This window comes from Melanostigma gelatinosum (genome assembly GCF_949748355.1).
Source record: "Melanostigma gelatinosum genome assembly, chromosome: 11".
Taxonomy (NCBI): domain Eukaryota; kingdom Metazoa; phylum Chordata; class Actinopteri; order Perciformes; family Zoarcidae; genus Melanostigma; species Melanostigma gelatinosum.
Genome location: NC_136644.1, coordinates 25887666 through 25913022, shown reverse-complemented (window position 1 = coordinate 25913022; position 25357 = coordinate 25887666). Strand labels below are relative to the sequence as shown.

At 42.3% G+C, this 25357-nt stretch overlaps 3 protein-coding genes across 4 annotated transcripts in view; 1 reads left to right on the top strand and 2 right to left on the bottom strand.

Annotated features, from left to right (window-relative positions):
• Positions 1–671: 671 nt before the first annotated feature.
• LOC306785096 (sialic acid-binding Ig-like lectin 6) lies at positions 672–4445 on the bottom strand (the record flags this gene model as incomplete). The annotated part of the gene is made up of 5 exons (XM_079279321.1): positions 4331–4445; positions 3246–3312; positions 2038–2388; positions 1697–1909; positions 672–949 (listed from the first exon to the last, which is right to left on the bottom strand). Exons 1-5 carry the CDS (start codon positions 4352–4354, stop codon positions 672–674), a joined length of 933 nt encoding a protein of 310 aa, XP_079135447.1. The 5' UTR covers positions 4355–4445.
• Positions 3811–20092, bottom strand: LOC306784799 (uncharacterized protein). Of its 2 annotated transcripts, none has more exons than XM_079278926.1 (16): positions 19976–20092; positions 13127–13206; positions 12912–12992; positions 12127–12186; positions 11580–11744; positions 11204–11332; positions 10221–10266; positions 9441–9531; positions 9163–9304; positions 8916–9020; positions 8317–8503; positions 8023–8044; positions 7758–7832; positions 5907–6009; positions 5695–5816; positions 3811–4830 (listed from the first exon to the last, which is right to left on the bottom strand). In XM_079278926.1, exons 1-16 carry the CDS (start codon positions 20019–20021, stop codon positions 4695–4697), a joined length of 1590 nt encoding a protein of 529 aa, XP_079135052.1. In that variant the 5' UTR covers positions 20022–20092; the 3' UTR covers positions 3811–4694. The 2 variants fall into 2 exon arrangements, with proteins under 2 accessions (XP_079135052.1, XP_079135053.1); XM_079278927.1 differs by having other exon boundaries at positions 8416–8503.
• A 1869-nt stretch (positions 20093–21961) lies between these two features.
• atpv0e2 (ATPase H+ transporting V0 subunit e2) overlaps positions 21962–25357 on the top strand; it is a 7763-nt gene continuing 4367 nt past the window's right edge. Inside the window, exons 1-3 of the mRNA XM_079278941.1 lie at positions 21962–22111; positions 22872–22919; positions 24760–24858. Of these exons, the coding sequence (XP_079135067.1) occupies positions 22008–22111; positions 22872–22919; positions 24760–24853 (246 nt within the window). The 5' untranslated portion in view covers positions 21962–22007 and the 3' untranslated portion in view covers positions 24854–24858. The remainder of the gene's footprint in view (positions 22112–22871; positions 22920–24759; positions 24859–25357) is intronic.

Here is a 25357-nt window from a genome sequence, read left to right as displayed (position 1 = left end):
ACCTGATCAGAACGGTTTGATTCATGAATAAACTTATCAGACGATGCTGTTTGTTAATCAGACGATTAGTGTCTTGGAGAAACTCACCTGCAACAACAGTCACATGTAAGGTGGAGTTACTACGTCCTCTCATGTTCACGGCTTCACAGGAATAACTCCCACTGTGTTCAGCTCTGAAGTCAGTGATGATGAAGATCTGTCCTGATGCTTTTGGTGAGTCTTCATCCTCCTTGTACCAGGTGTAGCTAGCTGCTGGGTTAGCATCACTGCTACAGGTCACAGTCACTGAACTGCCCTCCACTATCTCAGCAGAGGGACTCACTGACACAGAGGGAAGCTTTGGACCATCTGGAGGAGACGTGTTAACAGAGATTATTCTCGGTAAAGATTGTGTTCAAACAGAAGAACAAGTGGTATTTCAATAAAACCTGTGAATGTTTGTGTGAAGCAGCATTTCAGACTTTGAAGGTGTTCTGACAAATGGATGTGTGACGGTTTGAATCTGGATCCCAAAACAGAATAAAACCCTAAAATGTCCTGAAGCTGCTCAGTGAATTACAGCAGACTGAATGTGAAGCAAGTAGAGCTGAAGAAAGTAGTTATGATCAGTGAACTCTTCTCCTGCAAACACTGGACAGATTTAAGATGTTTGTTATCTTTAATAAACTGTTTCACTCACATTTCACATCAATAGAGATGAATTCAGATCTCTTCGTCCCCAGCTGGTTCTCAGCTCTACAGTAATACTGTCCAGAGTCAGAGGACTGGATGGAGCTGAAGACGAGCTGAGGTTCTTCACTGAGAGGACGAGGGTCTGGATTTCCATCCTCCTTGTACCAGGTGTAGCTAGCTGCTGGGTTAGCATCACTGCTACAGGTCAGAGTCACTGAACTGCCCTCCACTATCTCAGCAGAGGGACTCACTGACACAGAGGGAAGCTTTGGAGCATCTGGAGGAGAAAGAGAATAAACATACTTCAAGATTATAATATGTTATCATAGAATATTTACCATTTAAATGAATATTTCAGTTCGTTTGTTTCAGACTGTCTCTATTATGTATCACAGCAGCTGTCCAGAGTGCTGATCCTGGAGCTGTCACAGGTGAGACTCCTGCTGGTGTAAAGTGACAATAAGAAGCTTTCATCATCTGTGATGTTCAACAACTCCACACGTTCTTCTCTTTAGATGCTGCTTGTGTCGTTAGCTGAGTCTGTCCTCTCACTTCCAGCTGTTGTAGGGAGTTATTGATTGTTTCTTCACCCAGCTGGCAGATCACTTCTAGTTATGTTCTGGACATAATTCAGCTGAGTCAGCTAAACAGACTGTATGAAAATCATAGTATTTTATCCAGTTTCTTCTACGAGTTCTAGTTTTTCTTTTGTTTCCTTTAATAACATCATTAATTCATAAATACACAGCTGTGTCTACTTTAAGACTTAGAAGACTTCAGTGTGTTTACAGCTGTGATTATAATTGTATTCTTGTGTCAGTGTGTGTGTGACACTTCTACATGTAGACTGAGGGGCCAGGGATTGAACCACCGACCCTCTGGTTAGTGGACCACAGCTCTACCTCCTGAGGAATGTTGTGCTTCATACTTTTGGTTCCTCTAAAGTCACATACAGTGTCAGTCTGGTGCCGCCATATGAGATGTTGTTGAACCTCCACAGGCTGCCACAGTGGAGTAAACTTACACACTGAAGGAGAACGCTGATCCTCATGTCCTCTTACAGCACAGGAATAGCTGTCTGCAGAACCATAGTGGACGTAAAGAGAAGAATATGCTGTGTTGATCTTCTGTCCATTCATGTACCAGAAGTAGTAAGGACGTTCAGGCAGAACACAACTGCTGAGACACGTCAGATACGACCAGGTAGAATCATCTCTGCTCACCTCCACCTGGAGACCTGGAAGTGAGAAGAAGGATCAGAAATGTTATTTTATTAAACTGTCAACATTCACACAAGACTTTTATATTCTAGTTCTCTAGATGTTGAACATTTGGAGATGATTAACATGTGAATTAAAATGTTACCTGTGACGGACACAGTGACTCCAGGTGAACGAGTATATTTCTCATCTGGTTGGTTTGTTGTGAACCTGAACTTGTACTCAGCTGAGTCGCTCTCTCTCAGGTCTGTGATGATCAGAGTGCACCCTTTCCTATAACATCTGTACTTCACACGACCTGAATACTCAGAGTCTGTTGTCAGATCCACAGGTTCACCATCTTTCTCTTTAGTAAACCAGAATGGTTTCTTGACATCACGGAGCTGTATTCTAGATGGGAATGTGTATCTGCAGAATATTTCCACTGTTGATCCTTTTACAGCACAGACCTCAGTAGCAGTGTAAGTCACTCCCCAGCCATCCTGACTCTGTATCACTGAAACACAGAGCACATCAGGAACCACAGTCAGACTCAGAGCGACATCAGAGGACACACTCTCATGAGCAGTGAAGGAAAGAAAGAGTCAACGATCGACACATGATCTCTGCAGTTGGAAGGAACAGCAACGTATTGAACCCGTCAACTCAAACACAGTGAACAAGATCAAACAGCAGAAGTTTAAATATGAGAAGGGTGCAGTTCATGAGATAAAGAGTCTTCTTTGCTCTGTGGTTCTCTGTCTGTGGTCAGCTGCTGCAGAGTGAATGGAAACTGTAGAGAAATGCAGAACACTGAGGAGTGAGAGAACAGTGTGAAATGTAGAGAACAGATCACTGACAGTCAGAAGTCGACACAAACACAAACTTCAGATGTGAATTCAATTTACAAAAATGTAATTTGTTTTTCTAAAACCCCAAAACCTGACTTTGCAGCATCTCTGGCCCCAACTTACAACATGTCACTCAAAGAGACACCAACCAGGAAGAGACTCAGAATGAATAACAGACTCTCAATGCGGTCGAACGATTAGAGGAAGTTCCACAGAGAGATCATGTTAATGTGCGTACAGCCATTACTTTCATCCACATAAACACAACTTTACTGTCTTTAATGGAGCACGATTCTTCAGTTCATACAGTTGATGATGTTCAGGTACAAGTGGACAGAGATGCTGCTGCTGTTAAAAACAGCTCAGTGTTGGTCGTCCTGTAAACACTTCAATCTAAAGAAAGGAAAGTGGATGTTGCACCACATTTATAACATCAGATCTGTTGATGAACTGAAAACACAGCTTCCTCTGTTGTCCTGAGGAGCACTAACGGCCTCACAGTATAAATGTAGATGTACAGTACCTCGTACAGAGAGAAGGAAGACAACAAATCCAGCGGCTGCTGCTGTTGAACTCATAGCTGCTCCTCTCTGTTAAATCAGCAGATCAGAAACACTTCATGTCAGTAAGTCACCAGAAACATTTCTACTTTGAAAAGGAGCGTGTTGTCTTTGAAGTCAGCTTGTGTCTCCTGTGATTGGTTCAACGCTGCTGTTCAACACTGACCTGGCTTCCTTCCTCTTTACACTATTAGTGTGCATGAACACACCAATGACTGTAAACCCTCAAGTTGAAATGAAGAAATCATTCTTGCTGTTGTTTTGCAAACGATGCATGAACTTCTTGAAATGATGTATGAAAAGGACAGTTAAAGATATAAACATATGCATATATATATGCATGTTTTTAATCCCTCCTGTGTCTGTTGTGACCAGTAATAATTCCAAAATCAAATGAGAGAATCCCATTGGCTGTTTGTTGAGGTTAACTTCCTGTTGGCCTAAAGAAATATGTCAAAAAATATGTCATCATACAAAAAGAGTGTAATTCTCTGTGTGTGAAGTCAGGATTTTTGAGACGACCTGAAATGAGGGTTTTATTTATTTATTCTTTTGTCCAAATATTTATACATCTCAAATACCATATGAAGATGACTCTTGACTTCAGGACCAGTGTGTAGGGTTTAGTGACATCGAGTGGTGAGGTTGCAGATTGCATCAAACTGAATACCCGTCCGTTGAAGAACTACGGTTACCTTCAGGTTACATAAAAATGAACAAAGACTCTCTGGAGTGTTTGGGCCGTAGAAACATGGCGGAGTCCGTGAAGAAGACCTGCTCCCTGTGTGGATATGAAGCGCTCCTTTTAAGCTCAACGAAAACACAGTAATTCCTAGTTTCACAGGATTTTACACCAATGAAAAGATGGTTATGAATATATCATTTCAGTTAAAAGATCCCCCAAAATCCTACACACTGGACCTTTAAAGCAGTTCAACAGTGGTGTTCAAGAGATACAGTTTGTCACTGAGCTGGTTTTTGGTCGCGTTTCCAATATGGTTCAACCAAACACATCCAAATAAATCCCTTTTGATGAAAGATGACGTACTTCCCACAGATCAGGGATCTCCATGCAGACACCAGGAGTTCATCAGGGTTTTTAGGATCCAAATGGAGCTGAGAGACGCCTCACTTCCAATGAATTCAATTCCTTTGAGGACCTTCTTACAGCAGAAGTTTGGGGGTATCATGGGACTTAGTCTTTTCTGAGCTTGAGCTCCGGGCGCTGTCATGTTCCTCATGGTGTCCGAGTCACAACCCCCGACGTCAGCGCTCACACACAAACCGTGTCCGACTCTCTCCGTCTCACACATTCAGCTGTCGGTGTCCTCGGGCCTCCCGTCCTCCCGTCCCCCCGTCCTCGTTCCTGCTCCCATGAGCCCTGGTGCTGCTGGGGTCGGGAGGGGTCACGGTTAAGGTTGCCACGGTTTCTTGTCTCGACCTTGTTGGTCTGCTACGTGTTTAAAGCGGCACTTGTCGCCGTAGAAACAGCCTGTGGTCTGCCAGTAGAAGCACTCGTCTCCGCTTATTGGTGCGCACCGTCTGGACCTGCGTGGACAGAACCAGAGAGGACCCCGCGTCATATTCAGAAACAATGAACATCAATACATGATGCCAACAGTGCACTTCTGTGTTGCACTGTGATTATTGTCTTTACATCACTGATTGGTGTCGATGGAAGTTGCTCCAAGGAAGTGGGATTTTCTGAAATGTAGTTTGAGTCACTAAAATAATGAGATTTCAGTTTAATGTGACCTGAAATGTAAAGAACAGTTCACAGTGCAAATGCAAAACAGAGAGAAAAAATGCTTTTTTATTTATTCAAAATCAGCATCAACTATTTTATTTTATATTTTAACAAAGAGTTTTAAGTTTCATGTTTCATGTTTCACTCCTAAAGCGTTGTTTTTTTTGGATATCTATCTTGCGAGGATCATCAATGATCATCATTTTCCCAATACGTCACCTAAAATGTCTCACGACATGTCTAATCCTCACCAAAACTGAAAGGCGGGTTCACCCCAAAATCACATAATGTTCCTCAAACCCGTAGTGCTGTTAGTCAATCCAGATTGTTTTGGTGTGAGATGCCGAGTGTTGGAGATTTCTGAAAAGAGACATTTCTGTTTTTCCAAATGTCTCAATTGTTTTCACCGCTTTAAGCACCACAAGCAGAGTTCCATCAACAAGAGGCAACTCACACCAAAACCATCTAGAAAGATAAATAACGCTACCAGATATGATTTTGGGGGTGACCTGTCCCTTTAATATTAATCTCTGACGCCTAAAGCAACTCAAAGATGTAATAGAATCCTCGACTTTCTAAGGAACCAAAGTGTTGATCTGCAGAGGGAGGACATTTCTGAAACAAAGCACCACAAAGATCCAGGTTCAGAGTGAGATGCTCGGTACCCTGCGGCTGCTGAGCTCTGCTGTGGTCCTGCAGCGTTGATCCTTTGCATGGGGGACACGGTGCGCTGGGTCCAGCGGTCTGGGTACCTCATCACTAGCTTGCAGCTCCCCAGCTCCACGCCCTGGACAGGAGGAGACGGCACCGTAAAGTACACCGAGACATGGACGAGGACAAACGGCACGTCGGGTTCGTTCACCTGCACCTCACTCACCTGCAGCTTCTCCAGGGCTTTGGCAGCAATGTTGGCATTCTTGAAGTTGACGAAGGCACAGAAACGCTCATGAAGAACCCGGACGCTCTCTATCTCACCGACCCTGTAATCACGGAAACAGAGAGCCTCTGAAACTACAGCAAAGCAGCGAGGGACAGATCTGCAGGAAACGTCCTTCATGTCCAGTGTTCACAGCTGATAGAGTCATTATTATGAGCAGAGCAGTACACCAACCATTCTACTACTTATGGTAGGAATACCTCTACAACTAGTAGTACTACTGCTACTCCTGCTACTAAAGCAAGTATTACTTTAACTACCTGTGTGACTATAACAGAGCCACTACTACTACAAGCACTACTTTAACTACCTCTGTGACTATAACAGAGCCACTACTACTACTAGCACTACTTTGACTACCTCTGTGACTATAACAGAGCCACTACTACTACTAGCACTACTTTAACTACCTCTGTGACTATAACAGAGCCACTACTACTACTAGCACTACTTTAACTACCTCTGTGACTATAACAGAGCCACTACTACTACAAGCACTACTTTAACTACCTCTGTGACTATAACAGAGCCACTACTACTACTAGCACTACTTTGACTACCTCTGTGACTATAACAGAGCCACTACTACAAGTACTCCTTGAACTACCTCTGTTACTATAACAGAGCCACTACTACTACAAGTACTACTTTAACTACCTCTGTGACTATAACAGAGCCACTACTACAAGTACTACTTTAACTACCTCTGTGACTATAACAGAGCCACTACTACTACAACTACTACTTTAACTACCTCTGTGACTATAACAGAGCCACTACTTCTACAAGTACTACTTTAACTACCTGTGTGACTATAACAGAGCCACTACTACTACAAGTACTCCTTTAACTACCTGTGTGACTATAACAGAGCCACTACTACTACAAGTATTACTTTCACTACCTTTGTGACTATAACAGAGCCACTACTACTACTACTTTGACTACCTCAGTGACTATAACAGAGCCACTACTACAAGTACTACTTTAACTACCTCTGTGACTATAACAGAGCCACTACTACAAGTACTACTTTAACTACCTCAGTGACTAAACTAAAGCCACTTATATTTACCAACACACCTCTGTAACTACTACAAATACTACTACTACTTAGAAATGTTAAATATTGATATTTTTGCTGATAAATGTAACTACTAAAGATTTCATGGTGGTTTTAGGTGAGACCAGTTTTTCTCATTTCAGTGTAACACAATCGTGTTTCTTCATTGTTGAAGTTTATCAACCTGTGATGCTTCATGCAGGTGTCTTAAAGTAATTATCTCAAATATAAGTCACCATCGATCGCTGAATGAGGTAACACACTGGTGAAAGTATTGCAATATTTAAATATCTGCAGTATTAGGAACTGGGTGTCTGTTGGGACATTAAGTTACTGCTGATGCAAACGGAACATTTCCTGCTGCAGCGTCACATTAAAAGCATTTAACTGGCAAAACAGTTGACATTTATTGTGAAGGAGTCACAGGAAATGCAATGTGTTTATCGGTGAGCTCGACACTGACTGATATCTATTTTGATCATAAAAGCAGATCACAGCTGCTCACAGAATGATGGAAAAAGGTAAATTATGTCCTCACTTCCTTATTAAAACGACCAGAGCGTACAGAGCTTTTTATCACCCTTCATAGAACAACTTTATGTCAAGTCCATCTCCTTATTGCAGTTGTCCTGGAACAACTTATTCTGTTGTTGTTTACCCATAAAGACTGAATTCATGACTCCAGGCTAAATACGCAACGTGTCCTCACACACGTTCAGTGTTTTTACATTTTAAAGACGTCCAAGACGTCTTTCTCTGTCACTTCCAATGTGATGTTCCCGACCCACAGAGAGCGACAGCTCCTGGAAGACAGAGAGGGAAGTCAGCAGGAGAGAACAAAGAAGTTCCTGTTCACATTATATCATCTTTTTTTTTATTACACACACAGTGTACGTAACATTTAAAAATAATAACTATAAAAAGAAAGAGAGGATTGATTTGCTTCATGTTTAGAATGATACTGTTAAACTAACGTCTATTACAGACACGTACCCACTCTGGTCCTGCTTCAGTGCTGGAAGTAAAGAGGAGACAGGAAGTAGACGTCATGGAAAGACAAAACAACAAAAACAGAGCATCAATGAGATGTATTTAAAATGCTGAACCACTGTGGTCCGCTGTAAAGTACACTAATGTGCTGACACAGCACTTATTTACCGTAACATCGTCTCAATAAACTCTGTAAACGACATATTTCTCTGCCCCTTTCTTTGCCGCAGTGTGCTGTTCATAAGATAATAGATAGTTTATATCTTACTGTCCATGTATTTAAGAATCTTTACACACAAGTGTTGCCGGTCTCTGCTGTTGATGTCTGCTGTGACTGGAACAGAGAGCGGTGCTGCCCCCGTGTGGACACAAGCGGGGCTGCGGCTGAGCTCTTACTTTGGGCCTCTCGTGAGGTGACGACCGCCTGAACGGTGGTGAACTTCTCCAGCAGCGCTTCACTCTGCTTCTCCTTGAAGCCCAGCTCCTGCAGGGAAAGTCAAGAGGTAAGAACATTAAAGTCACCTCATGGAAACGTCTCTTTTCTTTTTCAAATGCCCTCAAGAACGACACGTCATCGACATTTAGACGAGTTCGACAACGCTCGGCTCTAACCGACCGCCTCAACCTGGTCATCAGAGCTAGGAAACAGTCTCTTGTACGTCCAGACTGTTGGTCCCTCTTGACCTGTTAACAGCCAGCTAACCACACGTCTTTATTCGCCACAGTTCATTTGGTTTGGATTTAACATGTTGATGTTCTTAAATCAATTAGAAACACAAATACAAAAGAAAGAAGCCGGGAGCTGGAACTGGACTGATTCAGCTCCTGGTTTTATGTGCACGCTTCAGTTGACTTGAATTCATGAAGTTGTTGATGGACGCCTCGGTTCTCCTCACCGTGAGCTGCAGGACGCGGCAGGAGAGGAGTTTACTGGAGGCTTCCTTACAGAGCTGATCCAACTTCAACACCCGCTCCATGGCCGCCTCTGCTTCACTGAACCGCTGGAATGACCACACACACGACACACACACACACACACACATAATTAATATTGTAATAAGATACATTTTAAGTCCAAATGCTGAATCACAAACTGCAAAATATAATGTTCTGTAGGAACGTATTTGTCTGCTGTGAGCTGACCTTTAACCCCATCAGAGCACACCCCTTACGGAAGTACCCCTTCGGCCAATCGGGAGCCAGCTGAATGGACCTCCGAGCGTCTGCGAGGGCGGACCAGTACTGCTCCAGACACCAATAACAGTAGGAGCGGTTTCCATAGAACCTGTGGGAGTCGCGCAGAGACACTGATGTCAAACCAAAGTGAACGTGAGGAGGAGGAGGAGGATGAAGGTGGGCTGCCATCAGGAGGAGACAGGGTCACTGTCGCTGAGCTGCACAGGTCAGAGGTCATATGTCACCTGTGGTCCTTGGGGTTGCAGTAGATGGCTTCTGTGAACATGTCCACCGCTTTGATGTACTGGCCGTGCTCGAACATCTGAATGCCCTGCACTGGAGGAAGCACACACACACACACACACACACACTTTTAAACTATGAGGACTTTTTAGCAACAGTGTGTTCTGTGAATTATTCTTCATAACCAGAGCTTTGTTCATGAAAAGGAACATCTTTCACAGCTTTGAGCGCAGAGATATTATGGAATGTGAGAAAACATGTTTTTGGAATTTGGGTGAACCAGCATTTAAAACTTTGCATTCGCAGCAATGTCAGTCGACAACACCTGAAGCTGTTCTCTGGTTTTATGTCTCAGTGAAGTTTTAACGACGAACTAACAACAGCTGACATCTATCCCTGATCTATTATTTAAACTGTGCCTCAACACAACATACTTTCATGTGGTGTTGATTCTGGCGACCCCTGTGGACAAAAGCGGTAGTGTTTCAGAGCACCAGAGCCCCTTTAGAAGTCCCTTTAGAAGTCCCTTTAGAAGTCCCTTTGGAAGTCCCTTTAGAAGTCCCTTTAGAAGTCCCTTTAGGTCTGACAGTCTCAGGTTAATTAACACGACTCATTAGTATTGGAGGATGAGATGAGAACTTGAAAAAGTCAGAATGAAAAATGAAATTCTCACAATATTTGGAATCTGATGGACTGAATTAACCTAAACAACGTAAATACGTGTTTGTCTTGTTCATTAGTTATTAAAAAGGCACAACGTGTTTCTAAAGACATCGATTCACCTGTCAGAGACTCGCCCCTCCTCTTCATTTCTTCTGTGCTCTCCGTCTGCAATCACATCAGTTCTCTTAGTATCGTGTGTCCAAACCTAATGTGTTCCAAACCAATAATGTAGGTCTATTAAAAAAAATGTATTAAATCAATGGTAAATTGGACAATAAAAGAATGAATTAATTAATTAATTAAGGTACAAAACATTCTATTAGCTCTCCTCAAAGCGACCGGACTCCATTGACAGAAACAGTAAGTTTACCTCCATTATCAGTGTGAAACGCACTTCATTCAAACTCATCATAACGGTGTGTGTGTGTGTGTGAGAGCGAGAGAGCGAGTGTGTGTGTGAGTGTGTGTGTGTGTGTGTGTGTGAGAGCGAGAGAGCGAGTGTGTGTGTGTGTGTGAGTGTGTGTGTGAGCGAGAGAGCGAGTGTGTGTGAGAGTGTGTGTGTGAGAGTGTGTGAGTGTGTGTGAGTGTGTGTGAGTGTGTGTGAGTGTGAGTGTGAGAGTGTGTGAGTGTGTGAGTGTGTGAGAGCGAGTGTGTGTGTGTGTGTGAGAGTGTGTGTGTGAGAGTGTGTGAGTGTGTGAGTGTGTGAGAGCGAGAGAGAGAGCGAGTGTGTGTGTGTGAGTGTGTGTGTGAGCGAGAGAGAGAGCGAGTGTGTGTGTGTGTGAGTGTGTGTGTGAGCGAGAGAGAGAGCGAGTGTGTGTGTGTGTGAGTGTGTGTGTGAGCGAGAGAGAGAGCGAGTGTGTGTGTGTGTGTGAGTGTGTGTGTGAGCGAGAGAGCGAGAGAGCGAGTGTGTGTGAGAGTGTGTGAGTGTGTGAGTGTGTGAGAGCGAGAGAGCGAGAGAGCGAGAGAGCGAGAGAGCGCGTGCGCGCGCGCGTGCGTGCGTGCGTGCGTGCGTGCGTGCGTGCGTGCGTGCGTGCGTGCGTGCGTGCGTGCGTGCGTGCGTGCGTGCGTGCGTGCGTGCGTGCGTGCGTGCGTGCGTGCTCACCTGGCTGCTCCGGGCCTCGTTCTCCTTGTTCTCTCTGGAGATCTGCGTTGCTCTGTTCTTCAGGCCTTTGAGTTTCATGTGGCTGGCGGCGTTGGCCACAAACGCGCTGCTGACATCCCACTCTGGCTCCTGAAACGCAGCAGAGTGACACACAGAACAGGCTGACAACATGTGATCACTACAGTATGAAAGGACAAAGACAGCGAGTTCGCTCTCTTGAGATTTATTCGTTTAATAACACCACACCCAATAAAGTTTGTCACTTTGCCAAAGCAAACATCAAAGCAATTATATTTTACAAGGAGGCCTAAATCCTCGCTCCCTCTGTCGCATTGCTTATTTCATTCTGAAGGACTGAATGATGGCTTCCACCCACCTCCTCCGAGGTCCTGTGTAGCAGCAGGCCGTTGCTCTTGTTCCCCGCCATCACACCGGCGGGGACCGACTCACTGATGCATTTGTTTCTGTGACGAACGGCGGTCCACTCCTCCTCCTCCTCCTCACTGTCGCTCTCTGACACCGCTCCAGTGGCTTCCTCTTCCTGTTAACAGTGAAACGCATTAGCCCAGAAGAAAAGAAGTCACATATTCGTCCTGTGGTTCATGTAATAAAGTGTGTAAGATAACGGCAGAAGAATAACGTTGGGCGATGCATTTAATCTGTAACATGGAGTGACAGGTCGGAGAGTCTCATCTCCTGATTGTTTGGATTCAGTCATAAAGTTATAACTTCATGTTGGATTTGGTTCCTCAGTAGAATCACATATTTTCAAATAGTCTTTGATCGGCATGAACTTATTCTCCTGTAAAAGGTAGTTATTAATGGAAACAAGCACATTTCAGAAAAATAAAATGAGAATTTAGTGCAAACAGAAATGGAGAAACACCTATAATATATATATATATATAATAATATATTCCCACCTGCTCAGACGCGTCCTCCATCCTCTCCTCTCTCTCCAGCTTCTTCCGCTCTTTCTGCCTCTGGAAGGAGACATGCACACGGTGGCAGTGGGATGGACCAGAGACAAGTATGGACACCGGCAGAGAGGCAGTGTGTCGCAAAAACAAGGTAAAATAAATATGAACGGCTACGAAGAGGGTGTGGACGAATACATGGAAGCAGGGGATGTTAAGCCACAACTGTGGAGTGGGTGTGAAGACAAGGTGGGTCAACAGGCGAGTCGATGAAAGGCGCAGTGGAGGAACACATGAGACACATTCATCTTAGTTAGTGGAGAATCAGAAACACATGAGCTGCAACATCTGATTTGTATTCTTACGTTTGTTACTTTGTGGATTTCTGTTTCATGATTTGTTTCATTGTATTTCATTTCACTCAACCGTTGCACACATTGTAGTTTGTTCGGCGTTTTGTTTCTAACTTTTTAAAAATATAAAACACACAAAGAACTTCTAGATTAAGACGAGGATGTATCACCGATGCTGTACTTCAGATTGAAATGAACCGTAGTTTAAAGTCTGTGTGATGCGACAACATGGAGCTAATTATATTGAATGTTGAATTATATTTTGAAATGCTGTCCAGTTATCTGCTGTTCCTTTATTACGTTTTTGATCTGCAGTTTCCGGTCGCAGTCCGTTGGTTCTGGTGCTGTTCCTGTGATGTTCTAGTGTTTTTGGTAGATGCAGCTCACGATGGGGTGTATTGAATAGTATATATAATATATTGCATTCCTGTTACTCACTTTCCTTTTAGCTCTCCTCCTCTCGGCTCTCCTTCTTGTTCTCTCCTCATCATCCAAACCTTCCTCACCGTTCAGCACCGCCTGCTCCAGACACAGAAGCACACACAACGTTCAGGTATCTGAAGAAGAGCTTCTACACTGTCACAAACAAAGTCATTTCACTTCAGAATTACTGCTTTTTATTATATATTATATATTTATATATTTGAGTCTACCTGTGATGAGCCTTGGTCTCCTCTTCGTTCTGTCAGGTCAGGAGCTCCATTGTGAACCTCCATCTCCTCCTCACATGGTCCTAAAAACACACAGTCAATCAGCTCTGTGCACAGTTTACACACACACACACACACACACACACACACACACACAGAGAGAGAGAGAGAGAGAGAGAGAGAGAGAGAGAGAGAGAGAGAGAGAGAGAGAGAGAGAGAGAGAGAGAGAGAGAGAGAGAGAGAGAGAGAGAGAGAGAGAGAGAGAGAGAGAGAGAGAGAGACAGAGAGAGAGAGAGACAGAGAGAGAGAGAGAGAGAGAGAGAGAGAGAGAGAGAGAGAGAAAGAGAGAGAGAGAGAAAGAGAGACAAAGAGAGAGAGACAAAGAGAGAGAGAGAGAGAGAGAGAGAGACAGAGAGACAGAGAGACAGAGAGAGAGAGAGAGAGAGTGTGTGTGTGTTTACAGACATTTCTCATGTAAATCTACACAGAGGATCTCGTGGCAGCTTGTGATTGGACGATGCAAACAGCAATAAATAATATATAGTAATATATAGTATATATATATATATATATATATAAAGAGATATATATATAGAGAGATATCTAGAAGTCCCTTTTTGTTCGTATAATTGTTTTAATTTATAATTTCTAGAGCAAATGGTTTTAACTGATTTAGCATTTAGCATGAGTAACATGCTAACAACAGTTAGCTTAAGTATTTGTCCCTTTTGATTGAACAGTGTTCCGGAGCTTGTGACCACAACGTTGTCTATGAGAGTCACTGAAGCTGTTCTGTCTTTTACCAGCAATATTCTGTCCGACGAATAAACGTCTGGTTGGAGCCATCAAAAGATATCGTGTCCTGAATTAAACACAACGCAACGGAGAGTACGCAACGGCTACAGCAGCGCTCTGCAGGTCTCCTCGTGCACCGCAAAGGTATTTGCAGAATTGATCAAATGTCAATAATGCTCTGAATCTGACGCTACAGCAAAAATAACTGATATCTGCTGCTTTACTTCAGCTAGAAACATGCTGAAGGGAGGTGGTAGTCACGGACCGACTGTTACTGTTTGATATGAGAACCACCTGCTCTGTCTGAGCTCTGGCTCTCAAGGCCGCCGGGCAGGGCGGCCTTGAGAGTTTCCTCCCCTTTTATCTCACACACACACTCACACACACACACCTCGCTCTTCTCAACATCAGTGTTTGTCTTTGTGTGTGTGTGCAGAGTGAGAGAAGACTGCAGCTCCACCTTTAACTGATTCATCCACATGCAACACGGCAGTGAAAGGCTTCAGACGTTTGGCTTCCAGACAATCTTCATACAAACAACTTCTGTCGCGTTCGCATCGAGACAAACCTAGATATCCTCAAATGGAAGTAATTATTCAAATAATGTCGGTCAGTACAGAGTAATAAACACTGCTCTCAACAGTCTGTTCATCTTAGAAACAGAAGCGCTGTTCTCACACACTGCGACGTCATTTCCTTTGATTCTGTTTTGCAGGTTTTTCACAGCATTAAAAAGTGAAATTGGCACATTTTCAACCTTATCTCTCCCTCTCCAGGGCCGGTATGTGGTGTGAAAGCCCCTGCAGATGTTACTGATGTTCTGTGTCCCAGCTGTGAAGTCTGTTGTTCTTCCTCCTCACTGATGGACAGACAGGGGGGGGAGAACTACAGAGTGCTACCTTCACATTCGGTACCCGTGGGAGATTTTTGTATTTCTTTGATGTGGCGGTGTGCCTTTGAAGAAGGAGTGAGAGGAAGAAGAGCATCTCGAGCCGGGATATTCTCACACATTACTCTGAATGAAGTATTTATTTTGACCAAACCAGAGTTACTGATTGTTGGAAAGACAGCGGAAAAATGAACCAAGAAGAGAGTTTTAGTGTAAATTTAGTGTTTTGGTGTAAATTCAGAAAGAGTACAGTTGCATCTTTCGGTTTTTGAATATTTCCGTAATTGTATTTGTCAACCGTAGCGCAATGCATCCTGGTACATGTAGGCACCGCCGGCACGGCAGGAGTAGATTGTCTTTGTCTGTCCGTATGGTGCTTCTTCAGTGGACTACAGTTACCATCAGCACTGATTGGACATCCACAACAAAGATGGATGTTTGTCTTTCAGCTGTGGGAAGTTAATCCCAAATCCTTAAACATCTCATCTTATTATTTGTTGACAGCAGCCTAAACAATAGCCAACAACACTAAAATAGCTTCTCTGTTTGTTGGTGAATAAAGTATTTCTATGCAAATGCATTTTAGTCACGTTCAGGTGGTCTTTCGATAAGAAACGGTGGCTCTCCTCCACAATAAAACACCAAAGCCTGTCCTGGTCCAAATAAAGGCCAATATTTCAGCATTGACACAAATTAAGATTGCTGAACCAATAAAGACAATATTCAATACACGCAAGGGTCATATTTCAGCCTTTATAATGCATTTTAAGGAGGAAAAAGAAACCGAAATGAAAAGTGAAACTTACCTGAATAAAGGGTTGAATTTTAAAAAGGGTATTTCCCTGCTGGGAATGTAAACGCGACGGCGCAGACGAACCAAAAGCTCATTTGACTCTCATGCAAAAAACCAAGTAGGACAGCAGCGTTACCTTCAAAGGGGCGTGGCCTCCTCGCTGTCTCTTTCATTACTTTAATCATTTCAAGGAACAGGAAACTCAGGGCTAATGAGTCACACACACACACACAGGCACACCCAAAGGGAAGCAAACAAAACAAATACAAAATCAAACATGCTTATAAAAGTATGAGGGGCAAACCTGAAGTGCTCTTCCTCTGACTATTTAAAGTGAGCTGCTTTTATTCATTGTGATTACTAATGTTACACAACGATGGCCTCAACGTCTACATACACACGACTTGTTTTCAGGGATTTCAACAGTTTAAGTCTGTTAAATTCATCGATTTTGACATTTGTCCCCGTGTTGTTTAGGGAAAGAAGAACGTGAGCTGCAGCTGTTAGCGCTGGAAAAAAAGCAAGTCAGTAGACCTTGAGTCCAGATTATCTTTTCAAATCCGTGACCTTGGCCAATACGTCTTTCATAACTTTCATTTCTTTTATTTAAACAGTAAAGCTCGTGTAAAGCTCGTCCCTAGAAGCGCAACTTGTGAGCATCCTCATTTATACAGAACATGCACATTCAGAAACATTCATAGCGTGCACATAAACCCCCCCCCCCCCCCTGATCTAATCTGCCGTCTGTCCGATGTTTTTATTGCACGATTATATGATCTCTCTCTGGGTTGAGTCACCGATGAACTGGTGATACGGTAACCGAGGTGTGGCAAAATCATTGCGTGCATGTAAATACACATCACTGCATCAAACGTGATGAACATCCCGTGATGAAGACCATGGGATGTGGTTGAAAGTCCTACACAAAGCCAGTAAGCAGACCTTGAGTAAAGATGAAATGAGTGCAGTGAGTGAAGGCGACGCGTCTTTCATTCCTCGGAAAGATGTTTAAACATGTAAAGTAATGATGAAGACCTCAAGATGAAACAGAAAGCACCGGGAAAAGACTAACTACATCCAAAGTAAAGAATTCATTTTCCTGCCGATACCAAATATTATTCCACGACACGAGCAATAAACACATCGTCGTGAAGAAATGTGGAATACTGGAAGATTGATTTATCCTTTACTCTTATTTAAAATAAAGAAGATGAAACACGAGAGCACATGAAGACATGCGAGGAGATGAAGTGTTATGGGGAAATATGTCATCGTCTTATGCTTTAGGGTTAAAGAATGTAAGTCTTTAAAAGTGCAGGCACCAAACACTTGTTTCAGGAGATGCTTCTATCAGTTTTGCATCCAGGTGTCTTGCTATCTGTTCTCCTGTGCATTGTTTCTGTCTTCAAAGACGGAGACACACAGAGGTCTTGATTGCGGTATTTCCTTGATGGGCATCAGCTGAAGGGCATGACCCTCTGCAGGCACATGTGATGTGTGATGGTAAAACAGGTTTATTCCGTCTCTGCATACTGTGACTTAACTCTTTGACCAGGTCACAGTGACATCAAAGGAAGCGTCTGACTGGGTGTCTCCATGGTTTATTGTGGGGCAAACTGATAACAAAGGGATTTGTAAACAGGCCATAAAGCGCCTTCAGGTTATCGTAAAGACAGGACACTGTGCTTCAAAGGAAAACATCTGCCTTGACTGGTTTTCTTCTTCTGTCTTCTTTGTTTATTCTTGTTTGCGAGGCAAGATAACGGCATGCTGGCTGAGTATAAATGTCCGTGCATTTGACTGTGTCGTCAGAGCACCTCTTGCAGATGACGGTGATGCGTCTGTGAGACTGTGTTCTCTTTGCTTGCAAGCAAATAAATTGACTTTACAAACTTTGATCGTTCATCCAGACTCTGTTTTATTTTATATTAATTGAAAACTTTGACACTCTTCTCCCGACTATTCATAGAAATATTCCACAACAGAAGTGAGAGCACGATGTACCGGAGTGAGGCAGTCCGAGGACGTGAGGTATGAAGAACACCGACTTCAGATCAACCTAATTTATGACTGGAAGCAATAAACGACAGGAAGAGAAGATGTGGGCGTTCATGGAAACACGAATGTCCAGCTGCCAAGGCCGAGCCGCCGCCGAGGACTGTTCTTAAAACACACGATGAACAAGCTTCAGTCAACACGTGCTGGTTCATGAGTCAGAGCGTTCGTGTGATCGCGCAACAACAGCGTTATATAAAATCCAGAAGAGAAACACTCGCTGTGATATTCATCTTTATAACGTTTGGTGGAACCCAACTGTCTTCAGCACAGAAACGAGGTTTATGGAACGTCAGCTTTAGGTTTGGCTGAGATGTCAATAAAGCTTGAATTCAACCTTTGTCCCGTGAATAACAGGCATCCTCAATCAGACGTGAACATTTGAGAGCTGCAGCTGTCGTCAAACCAGTTCCCTGACATTGTTGTCCGGTGACGACGACTCATTTGCCAGTGAAATAGTTCCGGATGGATTTTTGACGTGCTGCCAGTCTTAAAGCACCAACACAAGAAAGCCCCGATCATTTTACAAGTATCGACACAAAGAAACACAATACACAACCCGGAAATAAATACGCAATAAAAATAGCTCAATAAAAAGGGCTGAAATATGCAAAGTGATGCGAATGTCGTGAAAGGGAGTCGGCCAGTAGTAACGGGTCTGTTAATATAGTAATAAGTTATAGATTAACGTTATAGCTACAAAACATGGCTGCTTGGGTTTTCCAATGCCATGTTTTTAAATATTACAATACATAGCCATCGACTGAATGTAAGAAGTGGGCGGAGTCACCGTGACGTCACCCACTGGTTTGTGAACTGTGAAGATTCTAGTTCGGCGATTTTGCCGTCGCCATCTTTGCTTTTGTGCCACCGATGAACGGTGTTACCGTATTTCGACCGAGGAGGAGCGACGTAAAGACGCCGTATACGTCTCTGGTAGAGACCTGTCAATCACAGTAGCCCCGCCCTAAAGCATCCCCTGCTTTATGGTCTGTGTGACTCTAAATGGACCATAATGTACTAAATGAACATCATGCTGTATTGAAGAAGACTTGAAACTAGAGATTGAGACATAAACTCATGTTTACAATGTTTACTGAGGGAATAAATCAAGAGAGAAGTAGAGTCATTTTCTATAGACTTCTATACAATCTGACTTCTTTTTGCAACCGGAGATTAAGACTTATTAATTTGATTTACATTGAAATTTGAGTGTGTATGTTCTTGTTATTATCAATGTAGACGACGTAATTGTATCTCACGATATCTACACACAGAGATGTTACGAACTAAGGAGCAGAGTAGAAATGTATATTTATTTTAAGACACATCAATATTTTAGACGAGCTCTCAGCCTTGGTAGGTAACAGGTGGTCCCGTTTGGATTTGTTTCCAGGGAACACAGGACTCCAAGTGAACCTATTTCACATCACTCCACCGGTGAATACCAGGAGGTGTTGTGTCTGATGGAGTGTGACATTGGGCCTGCACATGATCTAGTTTGGTGCAACACAAACAGCTGGTGCATTGAAGGCCAATGTGTCAAATGCATCTCTAACAAATGTGGTTTGGGATGTACGGTTAGAAACTAAACCTGGAATATTTAGCTGCATGGTATCAGCGAGTTGGGAACTTGGGGTTCAGTGTCTTGCTCGGGTATCGAACCGACGGCCTTGGGGTTAAAGTACTACGAGTAATACTTTTTAAAACTTTTTATCGTCACAAAGCATCGTATATATATATATATATATATATATATATATATATATATATATATATATATATATATATATAATAAGCTCAGAGCTACGGCTAGCTCTGGTGGCATTAATGTCTACACTCACAGACTTCCTTTGTGAAATACTGTATGTTCCAAAAAACAAGTGGCTTTTACACAATACATGCGTTAACTGCAACCACAACAAATGTGGAAGTCTGACATTAAACCAGAAGTAGCTTCCCCTGTCCTAACAGTAAAGTACATACAATAAAACAAACAAAGGAAAATAACTGAGAAATGTCAATTGGGAATTTTAACTAATTAGCATTCACTAATGTAAACAGTTTCAGCAGATGAATTACATAAATGATGCTGTTAGTGTGCACAACACAACCTGTCATCAAACAGACTCAGAATACACGCTAATTTACTTTTAATTGGTTAATTTCACCAGTTTGTCTAAAGTTATTTCAGAGGCGTTCAGTGAAATGCATAGTGTCGGAAATATCAGTGCTAAATCACAGCTGACGTTAAACTGAACCACCTGTGGCACTAAAGTTATCTGCACCACCAGCTTTGCTGCCCGACACTTGTACTCACCGCCTCCCAAGCCCAGCAGCCGGCAGATATCTCTGGTGAACTTCATCCGCTTCTACCGACACGCAAACATCCAGACTATCGCCCAGCGGAGAAGACGAGTGAGTTCTCCTTCTCCGCCTGCAGCAGTCTCACCGTCAAGCTCAACGACACGTCACGAGAAAGACAACTTCCGGTAGTCTCCTTTCAACAATAAAACAATGACGGGCCGAATTTGAAGAGCACTTCCGGTCACAGACATCAAAATAAAACCACAAAAGGATAGCCTTCTGCTTATGACTCTCAATATGGTTTAATATAAAAACTATATATATATATATATATATATATATATATATATATATATATATATATATATATATATATATATATATATATATATATATATATATATATATATATATATATATATAGTTAGGATCCTCAATGGTAAATGTTTTAAATATAATTCCTGATTAAATCTCTACTTTCTAAATTAAGAACATGCATGTTTCTGTGTCTTTAATTGATGTTCTAATGCACTTGTATCTGTACTTTTTGATCAATTTGGGCCAACTTCTTACTGCACTGAAACTATACATTTTGAATTTTTTTGTATATCGATTTTTCATTTTTTTTCATCTTATTTTCGGTGACACTGTTATGGGTCCCATAGTTTCATAGTTTCATAGTTTCATAGTTGGATAAAACAAATTTAGTGTCACCTGGTATTTATTATAGGGAAAATTGAAACAGTGTTTAAATGGTATTGGAATTAACTAGTGTAGAAGCAGGTTGTTAAATATATCTACAAGTATACAATACAACATGAAATAGAATAGAAACTTTTCAATGATTCATTCATCTTTTCTTTTTTAGTTTCAAGGACATTCTCTCAGACATTCAAAAGGCTTATAACAACCGTCTCAGAGTGCCGGCTCTATTTTCCCATGAGGGACAAATCCACCCGTCTAGCCAAGAAGTGAGAAATATCAATAACAGACTGTAAGCCATCTGGTATTTCCTCGCAAGTTGACCTACTTAAACGTGGTGTCTGGTCTGGACAGAATGGCTATTTGTTGGTCCAGATAATATGTATTTCATGAGGAATGTAGACTGCACATGTGTCCACTAGATGGTAACACTGCTCTGTGTCTCAGTACAGTGAGGCCGGTCAACAGAAGTCACCTTTTCATGTGGTGTTAAAAGTAATGTCACAGAGCATTTTGTTCTGTGTTATTGTTGGGAAAGAACTAAAAACTGAGGAATGTTTTGCGTCTCCATAACGCCTGTGTCCTCACGTGGACGTTTGTGTGAACTTCTTTTGACACCAAGTGTCTCAGCTGGGTTTGCGATTGGGTGTCACAGTTGTCTTGATGAGTATTTCAGCTGTTTGTCCTAAATAAGAGATAATAAATCTGTTGAACATGTCAATGTTTACGCAGGGCTGATTTGCATCCATGACGTTCCCTGATTATGATAGGATGACCCTACGATGTTGATCTGATCGTTTACTTTTTATAATTTAGTTGAATGTTTTGTACTTTATTTACGGTATTCACCTTGCTCTTACTCTTATTAGTGTCAGTAATATTTATTTTACACTTAATAATTGTTATTATGTTGTTCATACATGTTAATATTTGTATTATATATTATATATTATTATATATTATATGTTATATATTATATATTATTATATATATTGTTTAGTGCCATTCTTCTGTTGTAATATTTAACGGCACAATCATTTCTTTCAGGATTGATAGTCTTATTATATTTTATCTTCATAAATACACTTGCCTGCAACCTGCTGGCACAAACAACCGTCCAATCCGTCTCTCTGTAATACAGACAGACGGGCGGCTGAACCAATCAGAGCCCGCAGTCTCCCCTGTCTGCACCAATCACGTGCCGGTTTAGGTTTAAGTGGGCGGGGACATAGCGGAAGAGACGCGTTTGGCTCAGCAGCCATTGATGCGCTTTATTTTCAAGAGGACGCACCGGGGTTAAATTGTGCTGTATTTGCGGTGTTTTCTTTCTGCGGACCGCAGTCATGGTTTCTCACTCGCTCGCGCTGCCGATGATCTGCTTCACCACGTTATGGGCGCTCGTGGGCGTCGTGGCTCCGTTTCTAGTGCCCAAAGGACCCAACCGGGGGTAGGTGGTCTATGCCGTTAACGCGCTGCAAATACCGGAGATTATTGAGCGTTTCCCCGTCATTTCATTTCATCTCACATATTAAGGTTACAAATGTTTTCATTATTCAAATTAATAATTGTTTACTTCGCACTCAGCCCTGCATAGCGTCTTTATAAATGCACGAGCGTGCTCGTGCTCATGTGATGGAGGCCCTGCGCGTCATCTTGCGTCCATCCCAACATCCTCTCCTTTACTCCATCCTTTCCTCTATCCTTCCTTCCCTCCATCCTTCCCTCTATCCTTACTTCCCTCCATCCATCTCTCCATCTTTCCCTGCTTCCTTTCCTCTATCCTTCCCTCCATAATTTCCCCCATCCTTCCCTCTATCCTTACTTCCCTCCATCCATCTCTCCATCCCTCCCTCCATCCTTTCCTCCATCCTTTCCCCCATCCTTACTTCCCTCCATCCATCTCTCCGTCCTTTCCTCCATCCTTCCATCCATCCTTTCCTCCATCCATACCGTTATCCTGTTTACTTCTCATTTATATTGTGATAGTGCTGTTATATACTATTTGGTCGTTCATAAAACAGTTTATAGATCAAATATAATCAGACAGAGTTGTACATTTTGTGCTGATGCAGAAAATCAAGGTTCCTCATCACATTCGCTACTTAAGTAAATATAGTATTATTAGTTCAAACTATGTCCAAAACCTGACCGATGACCTTAATGCTTTGTAAACGTCTCAATATATAAACTGTTGTTTTCTTCTACAGTGTGATTGTCACCAGTCTCATCCTCACAGCGGTCTGCTGCTACTTGTTGTAAGTACAAACTTCTCGTCTTCTTCTTCTTCTTTTGTGTGAAGCTGCCGTCATGTTGTATGTTGATGAGTCTGCAGCTCTGGTTATCAGACTTTAAAACATTGCAAATTTAAAAGGAGTTTCCTCGGACACGCGTCTGCTCGTTGGGTGCGCTTGGGTACTACTACTACCACTACTACTACTATTACTACTATTACTACTACTACTACTACTACTACTACCACTACTACTACTATTACTACTATTACTACTACTACTACTACTACTACTACCACTACTACTACTACTATTACTACTATTACTACTACTACTACTACTACCACTACTACTACTACTACTATTACTACTACTATTACTACTACCACTCCTACTACTACTACTACCACTACTACTACTACTACTACCACTACTACTACTACTACTACTATTACTACTACTACCACTACCACCACTACTACTACTACTACTACGACTACTACTACTACTACCACTACTACTACCACTACTACTACCACTACCACTACGACTACTACTACTATTACTACTACTACTACTACTACTACTACTACCACTACCACTACTACTACTACAACTACTACTACTACTACTACTACTACTACCACTACTACTACTACTACTACTACCACTACCACCACTACTACTACTACTACTACTACTACTACTACCACTACTACTACTACCACTACCACTACTACTGGGTTTTGAGTACACTCATATCTGAATCTATTGCAGGAATATTTTGCAGCTTGAAATTGGATCAACTATCCTAAAATATCGTGTAAAAAAAGATCTACATCAGGATGTTTATGCAGATAGAGTGCTCAGACAAATGTGATGAGCATGCAGGATTATCATCACACCACTAGATGGAGCCCTAGATCCTTCAGGAGGTGACTATCACTTCACCGTCAGGCAATGGTGGACTCACAAGCTTTAAAAAGTCAGCACAGGGAAGGATGGAGGGAAGGATGGGGGAAGGATGGACGAAAGGATGGAGGGCTGGGTGGATGGAAGGATGGAGGAAAGGAAGCACCTGGATGAGGCGGAGGAGGTTGAATGTAAACAGACAGATTGAGAATAAATATATAATGCTGATTAACTGATTGTTTTATTGTGCAGAATATATGTAATGTAAGGGATTACTGACAATGGAACGGATTGGTAAGAAATGGATACTATAGATCACTTATTATTATGTAATTTCCATTATTTACTGACCAAGTAGCAACGGAAAAGCTTCAAAATTCACGAGTCGGGTATTTGGAGACGGGGGGGGGGGGAACTTACACTCATATTAGAATGTTTATTAATTCAAAGGCTTTAAAAGGTTATAATAGCATCGTGTACACCTCCATTATTGTAGAGAATGTGGACGTGTGCACTGGAAACTGCTTTACAACAGAGTCCACCGGGGCCACAGAACTACAGGCCGTAAATAAACCAGCTTCTTCGGGCTGCTTCTTGTCTCTCGTGGCGGGAGGCTGGTCAGCCTGCAGGGTGAGCTCATTAGTAGCTTTGCCGAGGCAATAATAGACGATCGTGTGTTGTTAATGAGGACGATCGGAATTAATTAAGACCTCCAGACAACCTCTCAGAGTTGGTTAAAACTGAACGTTGGTGGAGCCTCTCGTGTGCTTCGGCCTCTTGGCTCTTGCTCTCTTCACGGTCACGGTGGTTATTACGGTAATACGATCTATCGGTGTTTAGAAACCGAAAGTGCAGCAACGAGACCCAAACTGCAAGAAAGAACTTTCCTATGAAGAGACGAGTTATACATTGATCGCTGTGTTTATAACCTTCTCTGTCTCTCTTTACTCAGTTGGTTGGTAGCCATCTTGGCCCAGGCCAACCCTCTGTTCGGCCCTCAGCTGAAGAACGAAACTATATGGTACTTGCGTTACTTCTGGGAGTAAACAAGGTGAGTTTATAAAGAACACTTAAAGATACACAACCTGTGATCCCAAAAAAACAAGCTCTTTAGTCTGTTTAATACACTCAAACTATTTTCAAATACTGAGAAAATACAGTGAAATAGGCCCAGAACATTCTGTGTTGACATTAGATATTATGTATGCATTATTATTTAATTAATTAACACCTTCTTCAGATTGTCTGGTAAGACCAAAAGAATAGAAAGTATATTTACTGCAGACTTCTTCGACTTTATACTCACTTATGCACCACTCAAACTAGGTTATAGTCCCGCCCTGCTGTGCTGTGATTGGGGGATTTATTTGCTTTCCTACACTGTGAAGAGTTCCACCACGTGTTAATGCTACACCGGCTAAACACTGTCACTCATTTGTGACAACAGCGTAGTCTGTATCTAAAGATGGACTAGAGTCACGCTTTACTCCTTTAGCAGCTGGCTACGTAGCTAGCATGCTAATTCCACCATGCTTTAATGCTACACCGGT

Bases quoted from the DNA above. Each gene is read 5' to 3' on its own strand.
- LOC306784799 (XM_079278926.1), bottom strand. From the start codon at position 20,021: ATGAAGTTCACCAGAGATATCTGCCGGCTGCTGGGCTTGGGAGGCG. The intron at 9,021-9,162 runs GTCAGCTCACAG...TGGTCATTCCAG, and splicing joins GTGCTCTGATGGGGTTAAAG to CGGTTCAGTGAAGCAGAGGC. The intron at 7,833-8,022 runs GTACGTGTCTGT...TCTGTCTTCCAG, and splicing joins CTGAAGCAGGACCAGAGTGG to GAGCTGTCGCTCTCTGTGGG.